General features: G+C 39.5%; 1 protein-coding gene across 1 annotated transcript in view; it reads right to left on the reverse strand.

The window, feature by feature from the left end:
* LHCGR (luteinizing hormone/choriogonadotropin receptor) overlaps window positions 1–17,216 on the reverse strand; it is a 52,307-nt gene that overhangs the window by 18,197 nt on the left and 16,894 nt on the right. Inside the window, exons 2-6 of the mRNA XM_036435265.2 lie at window positions 14,404–14,475; window positions 11,125–11,199; window positions 8,121–8,195; window positions 6,138–6,212; window positions 5,971–6,048 (exon numbers count right to left, since the gene is read on the reverse strand). Of these exons, the coding sequence (XP_036291158.1) occupies window positions 5,971–6,048; window positions 6,138–6,212; window positions 8,121–8,195; window positions 11,125–11,199; window positions 14,404–14,475 (375 nt within the window). The remainder of the gene's footprint in view (window positions 1–5,970; window positions 6,049–6,137; window positions 6,213–8,120; window positions 8,196–11,124; window positions 11,200–14,403; window positions 14,476–17,216) is intronic.

The raw sequence follows: 17,216 nt of genomic DNA on the forward strand, positions 1-17,216 counted from the left end.
CTGAGTTTAAAGCTGCCTGTGCTAGCTTTTAACCATATTCTGTAACCAATTATTGGATGCCAATTTTGCAGTAATTTTCCTTCTCCATTTGAATTGTAGAATCTGAGGGGATAGGAACTTGGTGTATATCTGTTGTAAAATCAAAAACAACCTTCATGCCTCCTTAGCATTTAGTCCCACTGGATTTATTTTAAGTTTTACACTAAGAATATTATTTTCTAGCAGTATCTTGTCATTTGGCAGTATCTTGTTATTGATATTTATAGCAATTTCTATTAGAAGAATAAATCCTACGTGTCTCTTTTCTGAACTTCTTTGAAATTTAATTTCTTAGAGGCTAGGTCAGTGTTTATCAAAGCCCTCTCCTCCATCCACTGAATCAGAATCATCTATAGATCAGACTCTGGTAGTGGCACCCAGGAGCATGTGCTTTTATAGAAAGCTCTCCCAGTGAGCCCGGGCATGCCACTGTAGAACCCCTTGCCTAGGGGATGTCATAGGATCATGCAGTTCTCATCATTTCCATAGTGCACACCAGATGGTCTGTTGGTCGGAACTGAGTCCAGAGTCTAGTCCCCTTATTGCTTTCTCTGCCTTATAAGTGATGAAGCTACATGTGTAGTGGATAACAAAGAAATAGTCCCTACTTTGAATTTGGCAAAGCAAAACTGTCTGGATGCCATTCCCCATCACTTCTAGGTGCTGGCCGATGATCCTAGTTTTGATACATATTGGGATTTTGTACTTCCTTTTTTTTTTTTTTTTTTTTGGTGGGGTTTATAATGCTCTAAGTGCCACCTGAAAGTTAAATCTGTAAGCCCTGAGCCCAACTGCCTGGGTTTGAGTACAAGTCTACTACTTAGGAGCTGAATTACTTTGGGCAAGTTACTTAACCTCTCTGTGTCTTAATTTCCTAATCTGAAAATAGAGGTGATAATGATAGAATGATCTCAAAGGCTATTGTGAAGATGAAAAGAGTAAACATGCTAAATTCTTAGAAATGAGTGTTTATTGGATACCGTAAATACTTAATATGTTGCTCCTATCATTCATATATTCAACAGTGGCCTCCAGCTCTCTTACCAGAACTGAAGGGAATGGTCTTCCTTTCCATGTGCTGGATAGAATTTTCATGACATGCAGCCGCCTGTTTAAACGAACTCTACTGGGGTAGAGGCCTTTCTGTTCCTGGGTAGAGCAGGTCAGTTCAGTGGCCTGGGCTGCCCTAAATGTCCTCACTCTCTGAAAGCCCTCAACCACCTTTCATCTGTGTTGGCATCATTGACATTTTTGCGATTGGACATTTTCATATCTTTTTTTGAATAGTCTGGGTCCTGCTTGTGCCAATATTGCAAAGAACAAGGTTCATTGTTTCCTTTTCAAATGCTGTTCTTTGTCTCTGTTGTTACCAGACTCACACAATAGAATGCACTGCATTGTTTTGATTAAAGGACTGTCTTCCTTCCTCTGGAGAAATTACAAATGCGAGAGGGAGACCTCATGTTGTCAGGCCTGCACAATGCTTTGTGCCCAGGCAAACATCTGGAGAGTCACTTCAGATAGCCTTTTTTCCAAAACATCATGGTGTCAGAATTAAATGAGAAGGGCTTCCTTTGCCTTGAGGATGCTGTCACAGGCTTGGAAGTGAATTTTCTTCCTCCTCTCCTCTATTATGATAGTTGTACCTTACTTTAAAGCATTGTCTAGGTCCTCTATTCAAATGTCAGTACTTGTGATCAAGCAGAGAGAATAGTATCTTTTTATTCAAAATAAGACTCAGGCTTTAGAACTTAACCACAGATGACACTTTAATTCTGAATGCTGCCTTATAGCAAACTCCAGATATTCCTTGGTCTACAAAAGCATTTCTTAGGTTATATTAATGTTCTACTACAGTTCCCTCTTGGATCATGTACTCACCTAGTTTTGGATGGTTTCAAAAGAAAAGAAAAAAAGCTTATGTTTACAGACCTTAAGGGACTCAAAAGACCTAATTGCTGAAGGGCAAAACATACTATTTTAAAATATATATCCTGTGATGGTATACCTGTAAACAAATTTTTAACAAACAATTGTACAAACACCATCTCAAAGAAGATGGATCCTAAGTTTGCTACTGCCTTCTCCATGTGCTACTTTGCTGAAGTCCTTTTATATTGGAATAATTCCTCACACATTAAGACACTTGTCTGCTGGATCCCCTGGGTAGTGGTTGTAAGGATAATTATCGTTGTCTCTACTATCTGCTGCCAGGACCATAGTTTTGAAAGTTCATCAGAAACCCCCCATTCCTGTGGGGCTCACAGCCTCTATGGTATGGGATTCCTCTCTCTGATTTGCTCATGCCTCCTGCCTTTCAGCAGACCTGGAGTTCTTTTTTTTTTTTTAATAATATGTAAATATGTTTTTATTGATTTCAGAGAGAAGGGAGAAGGAAAGAGGAATAGAAACATCAATGATGAGAGAAAATCATTGATTGGCTGCCTCCTGCATGCCCCCTACTGGGGATTGAGCCCACAACCTGAATATGTACCTGTCTGGGAATCAAACCATGACCAGTTCATGGGTGTACACACCATCACTTAACTACTAGAGTTATTATGTTTCCTCCCATCTCACCAAGTTCATGTCAACTTATATGATTTTATCATATGTAATAAAAAAGGTGACAGGCATTCAAACAATGATAAACAACAATGGATTATAATATAATGAATAAAATGTTTTAAAAATCTACACTCCACAGGGAGAGGGAGAGAGAGAGAGAGAGAGAGAGAGAGAGAGAGAGAGAGAGAGAGAGAGAGAGAGAGAGAGAGAAAGAGAGAATGGAAAGGAAAAAAAAAAACTTTTTTAAACAGAAGAATAACAAATGCAGAAGAATGATAGACTTTCCTATGTATTAACTGAATAATCAACAGATGCTGAAACCATTGGACAAAAGGTTGTTGGCTACAGGATAGTCACATAAACTCAAATTATCTCACCATGATTTAGTTATTAATGACAAAGGGAAAATATGCACCCTTACAATGGAGAGGTCAGTCACTACCTTAACTGAATGGCCAAGGAGTGGGACATTGGGACATGCTGTTCCTCCTGGTTTGATGCAGTGGGAGAGAGATAATATCTCCTTTATTGTGTTTTTGCAGAAACATTGACCTGAATCTAATTATGACAGTATAGACAAATGAATCCAGATAGTATAATCTAGAACAGAGGAAGGCAGAGGGGCAGTTTTTTGCAGAATGGGGTGGAGGGTGATGTTGGGAGGACTAGGGACATAATAGCAAAAACTCAATGCATAAACTTTTATTAGATTCCAAGTTAAAAAAAATCTATAAACATATTTTCATTTGAATTGGATTATAGGTTGGATAATGCCATTAAATTCATGTTGATTTTCTTGTAGTTATGTGGAATTTCTCTATTTTGGGGATATATATGCTGAAGTATTTAGATATGGGTGTCATGATGTCTATATTTGGATGGTTTGGCCAAAGGGAAATGTATTGTATCAATATATAGTTACATATATAGAAATGAAGTAGGCATGGTGAGCTGGAAATAGTAAATGAATCTAGGTAAGGTATATAGGGAGTTCATATATAGGGAGTTCATATATAGGGAGTTTCCATTTATCAGTGGGGAGACAGAGAAAGTGACTTCAATTACCAGTTTAAAATTTCAAAATAAAAATATTTAAAATGAGATGATGTGATAGTGTTTTAAGGGTGGTCTAAACAATTGGCTTGCTGAATGTTAGCTTTTATTTGTGACAGTGCAGTGCAGACTATACAGTGTGACTGACTTATACAAGGAGGTATTAATAATCCCACTGGAAAGACAGAGACAGAGTTACATCGAGGTGGTGTGACTTGACTAAGGCTGGTTACATAGAGAGCCAGGACTAGACCCAGGCTTTCAATTTCAGTGCCAAGCAGTCTCTCTACTGTGGCTTATCACACTGTATCACAGGTACAATCTGAAATGTTGTCATTCTTTGCCAGGCATCTTTTATCTGAATTAGTCTTAGAGAATTAGTTGCTGTGACCTTTCCTTCTCTTTGTGGAGTTCCGATATGAATTAAGGTTGTCACATTTTTGAGACTTGCATGATCAGTGATCTAGAATATTTTAGAGATGGTGAAGCCAAATCCTGCTTACCTAGCGGGGGCACTTCAAAGTGGCGTCTGGAGGAGATTTAATGAAAAGCCAAAGGGCCATAAAGGAACATAAGAGTATAATGCATGGCTTGAGCATTAGCCCCACTGAGCTTCTCCAGCATCAAGTGAAATGCTTTGTTTTTATTAAATGAGCTCACAGTTGGTACAGATTTAGGTGAGGGAGGCAGGAAGGTTTCCATGAAAAGCAAATTCACAAAAACTACTCATGAAGAGAGAGGGCTTATTTTCTTTATTTTCTAATTAGGGAGCTGAACTCTATAGCTGAGAAAATCAGGCTTTTCTTTTTAAGCAATACCCTTTTCCAAGGGGGTGCTCCACAGGATCCTCCACTTCCAGGGGGCCCATTCAGCTGAGGACAAGTGCCAAACAAATGACTAACTTTCCCCTCACAGACACAGGGTTGAGAGTGAGGAGGGGGGGAAAGCACAATGCCCCCACAGACTCTCTGGGAGAGATGGATCCACAATCCTCATTAACTTCAGAAGTGGGGCAGATATGCCCTGCTGGTAGGCACTATTCATCTTAAAATCATTACTAACATAAATTAATAGTCGCAAATAAAAATACCATGTAGCTGTAGTGTACACATGCTGAAATATGTGTGAGAAGGAATCCTTGATTTGTTTGTGACTTTGGTAAGGAGGTCTGGTCTTGTGAGCTTGTAGTATCCCATAGATTATTAGTTTCTTCTGCTCTTTCATTCCTATTCTGCTCCATTCCCATCAGTGTACATTTACCTGAGAGGAGTATCTGTTGGTTTCTGGTTATTTTTAGATTTAGGACAAAATCAAAGGGCGTCTTGGGTATTCATGATCTTTGAATAAAGGATATTTACTTGAGTGGTTTCTTCTTACTGCTTTTATTTAGTTACTTCTAAGCCTCTAACCCAGGGGTCCTCAAACTTTTTAAAGTGGGGGCCAGATCACGGTCCCTCAGAGAGCTGGAGGGCCGGACTATTTGAACTACTAATTCCTACTGTAACACCTCGGCTGCGCTCACTGCCCAAAAAACCTGGCAGGCCGGATCAGACTCCTCTGCGGGCCGCATGTGGCCCGCGGGCCGTAGTTTGAAGACGCCTGCACCCCTTATCTCAGCATTCAAGACCCTCTGCAATCCAAAGTCCCTTCATTCCTTTTTATGTAAACATGTTGATCTAAACCTATTTCCCATCCCTTAAGCAGGATGTGTACTCCCAATGAGTATCCCTCATCCTATTTTACTCCTCCCTCAGTCATGGATTTGCTCATGCTGCCCCTCACTTGGATTCCTTGCTCCCCTATTCTCAGTGTGTGGTACAACATAATGATGAAGCCCGTGACTCTGAGACAGACTGTTTGGTTGTATATCTGCCCCAGTTCTGAAGAGAGAAGAGAAAAGATACTCTGCCTACTCAGAGAGTATCCTTCCAAACTCTTCTCAGATGAAACTCGAAATTTCTGTGCTCTCTTTTAACCCCTCTAGGCCATCTCCTTGCAGCTGCAAAGCATTCCACTGATGAATGAATACTACTTTAATCAGTTGGAGATTTGTTCACTGTAAATTCTCAGGGTCTATTTGATTAATTTTAAACTGAAGGGGTTGGTTGGTTGTGATGTGAACATATGGCCCAGATTTGATGCCACACAACTCCTCTCATGTAACAGAGAGAAGTTGTGTGGCATCTTAGATCCAAAAGAATGTCACCAGCAAGTGAGGGCAAGGCATAAGACAAGAAAGAGATTACCTTAAGCTAAAGATGAGAACAACAGGAGGCTGTATGGAAGAACATGAACCTGAGAGTTACTCACAGTGTTATGGATTCATTATTCATCCCTTGAAAAGCATTTCCTGGTATGGTGGTTATGTGTAAGTTATCACAAATTTCCCTTGAAGAATGAAATGAGAAATATTTACTTTCCAAATTTTAGCTGCAAAATAGGAAACTGTTATGCATAGCAATCAGCCTGGTACTCACAGAATGAAATTAAATTCACAGGAGAAGATCTTCGTAACATCTGGAAGCTTTTGAATGCCAGTGTTACAGATGCTCCTGTGATTTGGGACAAGGTGGGGATGTGGGCAGAGAGTGAGCAAAAGGGACTGTTATTAAGGCATAAAGATAAAAAACAGTAGAAAGGCATTTTGCAAATACTATTTTCACCTTAAATTTGAAAATATTGAGTTTGGCTTTACCAGTCACACTTTCAGAAGTCAAAGACTGAGAATTTAAAAGCCCCTAACCCTATGGGAGAGGTTGCTTTAATGATTTCTATTTAGAGATCTAGGGTCTGGGACCAAACTTTTTCATTTATGTTTGTTTTTCATTTCATTCCAGTTTTCTCTTGCTAATTAGTTTATACCATACTCTTCACAGTTCTCTATTGTATATAGAATGGGTTTTAATTTAAACTCTTCAGAAAGATTAATCTCTCCGTAAGCAATCCATATCTCTTATCACTGCAAATTTTCTTTTATTTAGCTGTCTGGGATTCAGGAAAGTCTTCCTTATATCTCACTGAAATCACGCAAAATTCTCTTGGTTATTTGAGCTATTAAAGGCTCCTCCTCTCCCTTATACTTAAACTTCAAAGAACAGAGAGTCTTCAGTGGTGGGTTAAACTGAAGGATATTTTATTACATAAGAAAGGGATTCCTTTAGAGGAGTTAAGTCATCTGGATTTCCCTTAACCGAATTTCAAGTTCCCAGTCGTGGACTCTGGACAGCTGACATGAACTGCTTGGCACCCTGGTGACAATAAAAGGTTTGTTTTGGCTCTCTCTGGTTCTCTTCCTTACCTGCTACCTCAGATCACACTGAATTCTGCACTGTCTGTGGCTGGTGATAGCAGTGTGGGCTTAGACTGCAATGTGTATGGGGGTTGAGGGAATATCCCTTTCTTTAAGGGGTGGTGAAAATGCTATTTAATAAAGACAGTGATTCTTAGATGACAAGGGGCTGCAGTCATCACACTTGGTTCTGGGATTCTTATTATGTTTTCCCATCCAAAGTGGTTAATACTGAGTTGCTTATGTGTCCTTTAAGGTTTGGAAAAGCAGAACACCTGAGTTTTAGGTGTCCTCCAGAATTGGAGCTGCCAAAGGAGCTACCCTTATCCCAGTAGCAGCTCCTGTCAGGGGCCCAGAGCAAGACTGCCCAGATGACATTGAACACCAGAGAGAGGATGGCCCTCCTCTCTCTTCCATTTTTTAAAAAGTGGTAGGCGTTGTAGACTTTGCATCCTCTGAAATTTAATTTATCAGGAAGAAAAGAGAGAAGACATCTGTGTTAAGTGATTTAATTTTTTCTGTGTGAATAAGTAATTGATATGTAAGAAGATCCACAGTGATACATTTATAGATTATATCAAATTTCAGGAATTTTGGGTTTGCTGGCAAGGCAATGAAATCTGTAGGGCTACGAGGACCTCAGTTGATAAGTCTCGCAGTGGACCAATCAAACTTAATGAGACATACAAAATAATGATTTAGTTTATATAACACAGTGCCCACCTGAAGGCAATACTTAAAATATTTTCATGTAATTAATGAAGGAACAAATGAGATAAAGGAGATCAGTGAATCTCAACCAGGGATAGAGGTCAAGTCAGAATTGCCTTTCCCACATTCACCTGTCCTATCTCCACATTACCACCTCCCCTTAGAGATTCTGATTTATGACCTTTCAAGTGTCATGACTCCCCCGCCCCCATTCCTACCATCAGCTTAGAAAATCCCTGCAAAGAGGTGATGGTCTTCTCTGGTGTTTGGGACAGAGATAGTATTGAGAACCACTTATAGGTATTTGAAAGTGCCAGCATAGTGGCTGACAAGAAATGCTGATTAAGTCAGAAGGCTGAAGAATATGGTTAAAAAATTCTTCTTAACCTTGGAATTGTTTTGCTTTTTACCAGATGCCCATCTTCCCCTCCCCAGTTGCTTAAAAAGGAAAATTCCTCACAGGTATTTTAACCGGGGGAGATTTAGAAATGCTCCAGGCTCGATGTGTACCAGATTTTTGGTGTTCTGGATCAGTCTGTAAAGAGAGAAGGGGAAACAGGCAGCCATTTACTAGATGTGCATTGTTTGGAATGCATGAAACCATGGTCACCAAAGGATGCTGGCTGAAAACAGCATCAACAGAATCAAGTGCTTGAGAGCAACTCCTGAGACCCCTGGGATGAAAGCAGCATGGTGAGAGCCAGGGGCTATTTCCAGGAAGCTCTGCTCTCAACATCCTGCCAACGCAGGTGCATCATAGCTGGGAATCTGTTCTACCCCCTACCCCTGTTCCATATCTTTCTACCCCCTTTCCCCAGGCAGCACTGATGTCCAGGGCTCCTGGCCAAGTAATTCCTGCCCTATCATGTAGCCTGCACACAAGGGGAGATGGGAGAATCTGCTCCCAGGAGGCAGGAGCAAATTAGCTTCTCTCCCTTGTAGGTAGATTGGTTCTCTTCATACTGGGCTGGCAGGCGCACTGACCAATTATCCAGATGGTCATCCAGTCCATAGAATAGCAGGGCAGAGTCCAGGGGCTTGGATTTTGGGGATTTTATGATTATTCTGTAGATAATTTGTTGCATGATGATGCCCAGTCTCCTAACTTCCCTGAGCTAGTGTTCCCTTCTGTAATATTGAAATAATAACACACAGTCTTCCTACTTCACAGGTTGAGAGGTAGTAATAGAATATGCAGAAACAATGTCAAGATAGGGCTTTGCAAAGTGTAGAAGTACAGCCAGCCATACATCATAGTGGTGGAATCGTCCTTCTCCCTAGTCCCACCAGTGAATTGGACTCTTTGAGAAGAAGACTTAGCTGCCAGGTCCCAGTAAAAGGCCAGTAAATGCATTTGGCTCTCTTAACTCATTCAACAACCACTCAATGAAAGAATAATTGCTCTTGTATAAAGAAAATACAGAGCACTAGTTAGGTGGGCAGACTCTGGGGTCAGCTTGGTTTTACATCTTGGCTATACTAATTGTATGACTTGGATATATCACTTACAGTTCTGTCTCTTCATAGGGCAGTTTAAAGAAATAAATGTGTAAGTTTGGTTCATAGTAAGGCTTCAACCAATGTTAACAAGTATTACCATAGTTGATGAAATCAGGAAATTGAATGATTTGTCTGAGAAGTAGTAGAACTTGGAGATGAACCCAGTTTTTTCTAACTCCAGATCAAGTGCTCACTCCACCTTATTTTATTTACCCACCATTGCTGCCTATTTCCATTTTTGATGTCCTTTTGATTACTTAAAGGTGAGTGACATTTTGCTGTAATTGCTTTTTACAGCTGAATCAAACAAACATGGGCCATACAAAGCATTATGTGGGTGAGATGGAAGGCAGTTTTAGCTCTTAAGGATGTTTTGTGGTTTGACCTTAAACCATCCACCCATCTATCCATCTTCCTCCATCCATCCATCAAACATTGGGCTCCTACATGCGCCAGGTATTGTTTAGGTTCTGGGGATGCAGAGCTAGCATCCTAATCTCAGGACCTTCCTTGAGAAAAGTCCATAAACTTTTCTTCAGAGCATTTCATTTTTCTTTCTGTTGGTAAATGTTGCTTTGCATCACAAGAAGCTTTATTTACCTGAAGCTGCTCTTGTGGCTCTGATGTAAACTGTGCTGAATCAGCATCCCTCGGGAAGTCTGTTAGAACTGCGGATTTCTAGGTCTATAGACTGTCATCTATAATTTTAATGAGCCCCCCAAGAAATTATACCTCACAGACAAATCCAGATATACCTTTAGTACTTAAAAACTCATTTCTGGATTTCCCATAATTGTTTGGGAAATCAAATTTCCCCTAATTGTTATTCTCACTCCCCTGGCCACTCATCTCCTGGGGGAGATTTGTTTTCTTTTTACCTCCTCTGTACTCCAGCAGCATTTGGCCCTTGGTTAGACATGAGGCAGGTACTTATCATACTTATTAATTAATTATTCTGTTTAGATAATTGCTAATTGGACCATTCACAGGGAGGTCTTCTGGTTTACTGACACATGACAAGCTTTGAAGAGACAGGCTGGGGTTGAATCCCAAACCTGCCATAGTCTGAGGCACTACTTCGGTCAAGTCACTGACCTCCCTGAGGCTCCATTCCTTTCCCTGAACACAAGGGGTAGTTACTCCATTTTACAGATAGTTGTGGGGATTAAATGACACAACCTAGAAGAAATAAGTGCCAAGCATAAGTACTTAAAAACTGTTGCCAACATATTTCCCCTTTCCTTAACTTTAGAAACTCCTATGCAGGTGAAGTTTATAATGTTCAGGTTTGGGCCAAACAAGACAGCAATAAGGGACCCAGTTTCAGAGTCACATGACCTGATTTATAGTTTTAGTTAACTTGCTGTGTGACATCAGGCAAGTCAGTTAAGCTTTGGGACACAAAGTTCATGAGCTGAAAACTGAATTAAGCCAGTCTTCTCCCACTCTTTTCATTAATTAGAGAAAAATAATTTGGAAAGAATAATTTTGAAGAATCAATTTTAAGACATCACAATAACAACAAACCCAACACACACATGTGTACATGATAGGTATTCAAGAACCATTTACTGAAGGAGTGAATATGCCCAAATAGCTCCCTATGAACTAATTCATGAGCTCTAAGCTCCTTTCCAAATTTTCCCACCACCCCAACTACTCCATACCCTCCCTTCCATAAGGTAAGTGCTACTTGGAAGGACTCTGCAATGACAATTTTAATTTCTAACTTTGTGTTGTGATGTTTCAGAGTTTATGCAGCTCTCAGGGAGAAGCAGTTGTCACCATGGCAACCTACAGGACACTGCAGTGAGCGAAATTAGTGCCTGCCCAGACCTAGTAATTGCTGTAGTCTTTTCCTCTTGGCTTTCTAGCAGTGGATGTTTGAATACAAAAACTGAGTGGGCTCCAGCCAGTGAGAGTAATAGTGTACAGCAATAAATGATCTGTTAGCTGATGCTTACATTTCAGACAAATTGAGGAGGTTGTCAAAGGCCTTAGCTTCTATCTTTTCCAGGGAATCACTCTGAGAAATTTCACTAGGGAGAGAGGAAAAAAAAGAAGAAACATGAAATAAATGACTGTCTGCATCATAGGCAGCTGTTTCATGTGGCCCAACAACTGGGGTGTCCTTTTAAAAAAGAACAGTGGCACCTTTAGCTGTCCTCACATCATAAAGTGCTAACAGCTCCCTTTAGGAGCCCTATGGGTATCTATAACCCAGGTGCTGTTGAAATGCAAATTTCAGTAACCCCTGTTTATTTACAACAGGATTTTTTTTCTTGTTTATTATGACACTAGAAGCCCAGTGCACAAATTTATGCACCTTGAAAGGAACTGTGGGCTGTGAGGCTGCAGTGGGCATAGGGGCAAATCTTGACCCATCGTTCGTGTGCCCACCTGTTCCCTCCCACTGTGGGCCCCAGTCCCCTGTCTGCCGATAGCCCCACTCCCACTGCCTTTAAGCCAGCCCCGCTCACACCCACTGATGCTGATGGCACAGAGCGATTGGGGCTAGCACTGTCAGTGGGTGTGAGCGGCAGCTGCTGCCCTGATTGCCCCTCAGGAGCAGGGGGAGGTAGAGAAGCCCTCAGGGGCAATTGGGGCCAGCAGGTGTGAGCACATGGTGGGACTACAGCATGCAGGAGCAAAGAATTTTGACTAACCACCAGAGGCTTGCCCCAATGACAGCAGCTGGCATCCCACTTTGGTCTGGCACTCCCGCTCTCTTGCTCCACCATCCCACTGTGGCTGATGCCAGCCATGTTCTGCTCTCTGCCACCTGCTTCCCATGCCCATCATGTCCTATGCACACCTCCTGGTGGTCAGCGCATGTCATAGTGATTGGTTGTTCGGTCTATTTGCATATTAGTCTTTTATTATATAGGATTGCATCATAGATTATTAGAAGTTGACAGGCCCTTTAAGAAAATCTAGTCAGATTCCTTTGTTTTACAGCAAATTGAGTTTCTGAGAGGAGAGGCGCCTATTGTTTTTTTTCCATTTATTTTATTTATTTATGCTTGTATCATTTATTTTAAATATTTTTTCAATTAACTCACTCTCAATATTATTTTGTATTAGTTTCAGTTATATAGCATAGTAATCACATACTTTACAAAGTTTTCAGCCTGACCTGGCACCATACATAGTTATTACAATATTATTGATTATATTCCCTTTGCTGTAGTTTACATTCCTATGACTGTTTTGTAACTACCAATTTGTATTTCTTAATCCCTTCACTTTTTTCCAGCCAGTCCCTGAACTTCCTCTTCTTTAGCAACTATAAGTCTATGTATCTATGAGTTTGTTTCAATGTTGTTTGTTCATTTATTTTGTTATTAGGTTCCACATATAAGTGAAATCATATGGTATTGTCTTTCTCTGGCTGATTTATTTTATGTAGCACAAAACCATTCAGGTCCATCCAGGCTTTGGCAAGTGATAAGATTTCATTCTTTTTTATGACCAAGTAACATTCCATTGTGTAAATGTACCATAGCTTTTTTTTTTTTTTTTTTTTTTTTAATCCATCTATTGGTGGGCACTTGGATTACTTCCATACCTTTGTCATTGTAAATAATGCTACAATGAAAAGAGGGGTGCATATAGGATATATACCCAAAAGTGGAATCATTGGGTCATAAGGAAGTTCCATTTTTAATTTTTTGAGTATTCTCCATGCTTTTTCCCAGAGTGGCTGTACCAGAGGCACCTCCTGTTTATAGGACAGTTTTAGGATCAGGATCAGGCTATCTAGGTTCCCAACTCCATCGTTTTAGTGAGGTTTTCATTTGGGTTGAATTTATTGTTTCATAACTCTTTCCCTTTTCCCCAAATCCTGTCCTGAGGCAAATGCATATAGTATCTTTCCGGTTGTGACTGTCTATTTCTTTGACTGTTTTTCTCTGTTAGCAAATTGAGGACAGAGAGTATGTCCCATTCACTTCTGAACCCTGGTGAATGAATGAATGGATAGATTAATGAATGAGTTGATTTTTTTTAGAAGACACAAAAGTAAAGGAAACAGCTTTGCCATATACCACCTCTAAGCATGTAGGTAATGTCAATGCTATTCTAAAATCCCAACATAAGCTACCATTTACTGCCAGCTAAGAAAAATGTCTCAAATTCACAAATTGTACATTTGTGTGTTTTTTAAGGTTAACATTCATTGAAGGCTTCAGATTTGATGAGAGCTTTAGCCCACAGAAAGGCTGAGCATAAGGCAGTTAATGTCTTTTATGAACAACACAGTAATGGATCATTCCTGGGCTGATTCATCTCATTCCTACCTAATGTTTTGCTTATTTAACTGTGGCTGCCTTTTTTTTTTTTTTTTTTTTTTTTTTTTTTTTAAACCAGGAAGTCTTAATGCATTAAAAAATTTCAAAAACTCACCATGTAAACTTGAGAGAAGAGAAAAATTAGGTTCAAGCAAACTGACATTTCTGTAACCTGCAGCGAATTTGTCATAATATGCACTAATTCTTAAGGTTACTTTTACTATACTCATTGCTTGTTAATATTGTTAAGAGAGTCAGAAGTTTCTCAAGGAGCTGGAATTGCTCTGAAAGCCCAGCAGATTGTTAAAAATCAGAGATGTTCTCTGGGAACTAAAAGGCCCCTTAGGTCTTTTGACTCAGACTAACATTAAGGAGGATACTGGAATCCTGGAATATTGAGCAAGTTCTCTTTCCATGTATGGAGTCTTAGGCCATAGAAGCTGAGAGCCAGGGCAAAGGATTAAAGTTACATTTGACACAAACGTGAGATCACACTGCCTTTTCAGGCTGCTCTACACTTTGATAAATACCTCTGATCAATAAGGCTATAAGTATTGTGTTTTTGTCATTGCTTATATTTTAGATACGAAGATTATCTTCTCATGCACAGTAAACTTCCAACACATTTTTTTTATATGTGATGGTATCTAAAAATGTGACATGAGGAAAATTTTTATGATTGGAATATATCTTTTCTACTTGAGAAGTTTATTATCACTTATCAAAATACATTCAGTTCATTGAAGCAAGGTTAATTATCTAGATTTTAATGACTCTTGAAAATCATATCTCTCTTCAAAGGTTCCTAGATATTATTTGTGTTAATAAAAGTACTAGGTTTTCCAAAATATAGTTTCTCTCCTAGAAAAATGATCCCCTTTCAACTATGCTTCCTCTTGGAAAAATTTATTATTCCAATTATGAATGTCTTCTGATATGCAGTTTTTTACTTACATTTTTATGACCTCATTAAGTCCTTTGAAAGCTTGAGATGGAATTACTTTGATACGGAGATAGGTGAGTGATCTAGAAAAGAAAAAAGGAAAGCCAAGAGTTTAAACTTTAAGATTGGATGCCTTTTAAGTTCATGAATAAAATGTGTGTGTGTGTGACTACAGAGCTCTCAACAACTGAATTTAGGTTGAGAATTCTAAGTTATATCCATAAAGAGATGTGTCATGAATTATTGCTGGTTTATGTCAAACAGTGTGTAATTTTTTGGTTAAGATCTGAACTTTGGGATCATATACACCAAGTTCCAATCCTCACTCTCTCACTACCTGGCTATGTGACCCTGATTATATTATTTAAGCCCTCTGTTTCAGTTTCTTCATCTATAAACTAAAATAATAATTTCCATGTCACAGGGTTATTATGATATTTAATCAAGATTGTGAAGGACAGGACTTTGCATCAAGTAAATAGTTAATACATAAAGTAGTCCTATAGGGTGGAAAAGAAGCTTTCTTGGGTAGAGTAGAGAAACAAATGGTAAAAATACAACTGAGAATCAGGCAGAAAGGAGAAGGGAAGATCTATTAAAAACATGTCCCATCTTCTCCAGGCAGCCTATTATCCCAAGAGCACTTGCTAATATGGTTAAATCATATGGGCATCATATGCCATTTTTGGGGAACATCTATATAGCACATTTCCTTCAGGCACTCACTTATACCCAGTGGAACAATCTAAGTGTTCTTGAATTGAGATAAAAATTATGCATTACATAAGAGTTGAGAATAGAATGATTACTCAGCAACAGCAAAAACTAGAACAGGATGATGTACAAGTGACAAAGGAACTTGGAGTTAAGATAACTCGGAAGAAAGCATCTGCCACACAGGGATGAATGTTCAACCAACATTTATCAAGCATCTACAGCGATTCAAAGTTTTAGCACAAGGACTGGCAGAGAGAAGGGGAATGGAGCAGGACATTTCAGGTGGGACAGGAATATCATGACAGTGAGAACAGAGGTGGGAGGTGCTGCCTTTGCTTTTCAACATCTATGCATCAGAGACTGCCTTAGTGATGGGAAAGAACAGCTCTGTCATGAGCAGATTTGAGTTAGTGAAATGTCTTACAGTTCCAGAGAGACTTGCTGCTGGTGTAAGGTGCTGTGTGAGTGATGCACATCAACCTCTAACCTTGTTGTATCTACTCAACAATGGAATGAGTAGATATTCTCCTTTAATAGCAGAAGAAACTGGATCACAAAGAGATTAAGTAATTTGAACAAGGTAATAGGACTAAGAAGATTGAGTTCAAATGTTCTTCTCACTGTTAATACTGGGCCAAAGTATGTGATTCCCAATCCACTCTCTTTTTGTTTCTTCACCCCCCTCCCCAACTTTACTGAGGAATAATTGACAAACATACTTATATATATTTAAGGTGTTCAACATGATGATTTGATATACACATACATTGTGGATAGTTTACTTTTATTGTGGTGAGAACACTTAAGATATACTCACAGCAACTTTCAAGTATGCAATACAGTATTATTAACTATAGTCACCATGCTGTGCATTAGATCCTTAGAATTTATAACTGATAGTTTGTAACCTTTGGCCTCTAGATTTTCTTCTCTTAGGCCATGGCAATCATTCTATTCCCTGTTTCTATGAAGTAGTTTTAACAATTTATTTTTAGAGTCTACATATAAGTGATACCACGCAATATTTGTCTTTCTCTGTCCAGCTTATTTCACTTAGCATAATGCCCTCCAGTTTCATTCCATACTGTCTCAAAGGTAGCTTTTCTTTCTTTTTTTATGATGAAAACTATTCCATTTGTGTGTGTGTCTGTGTGTCTATATATCACATAGTTATATTTTCTATCCATTCACCTGTCAAAGGACATTTAAGTTGTTTCCTTATCTTGGCTGTTATAAATGATGCAGTGAACATGAGAGTGCAGATAGTAGTACTTCGAGATAGTGATTTAATTTCCTTTGGACATCTACCCAGGTAATGCACTCTCTCTCAGTGAGCATAGTGGTAGGACAGGCTTTGTAACCTTGCTTTCCTTGAGAGGAGGCATGTCACACTATATATTTCCTCCTGCAAAGCATCTTACCAACAGTTCCTCTCTGGGGCTAATGCAAAGAAATTTCATTGCAGAAAAATGCTTTCATTCAAGATTCTCTTAGAGATGGTACAACCTTGAGGAAGTAATCCAAACTCGGTCCTCTGAATCTATTCCTGAAGACAGTCTCCCCAAGTACACCATTCACTACCCAAACTTATTTAACAGGGCATCCAAGAGGAACAGGGACAGTGGGGGAGAAATCTTCTTACGATGGCATGTTTGCTTCCTATATTTCTTCTGGAATCATGTCCGGTTGGCTTACTGATTAAAAACACAGTTTTATTGCTCTCTGCACTGCCAAGCCAATAAATTTCCAGAAGAGAAAGCTGTATTCTACTGTACCCCATGCAACATCAATAAAACTGACAGCCAAATTCTGATTTCAGAGTCTTTATTGCAGGGGATAATGCAGTGCAGAACATATTTTGAAGAGTGTTTACATAAAAGCTTCCACTGAACACTTCAGAGCCATTTATATGCAAATGAAGCCCCCAGGCAGCCTCCTCCTCCATAAGGGCGAAAGGTGTGGCTCTCAGAGGAGCAGTTTGGCTCAGATTTGACCAGGGGGGTTGTTTGAGCTTTTGATTGATATAGGAATGAGGGATGAGGAACAAAAGTCAGTCAGAAGTGAAAGAAGCAGTAGATCATGCACTGGCTGTCCCCAAAGTCTACGG

Source organism: Pipistrellus kuhlii, unplaced genomic scaffold (assembly GCF_014108245.1).
Source record: "Pipistrellus kuhlii isolate mPipKuh1 unplaced genomic scaffold, mPipKuh1.p scaffold_m20_p_13, whole genome shotgun sequence".
Taxonomy (NCBI): domain Eukaryota; kingdom Metazoa; phylum Chordata; class Mammalia; order Chiroptera; family Vespertilionidae; genus Pipistrellus; species Pipistrellus kuhlii.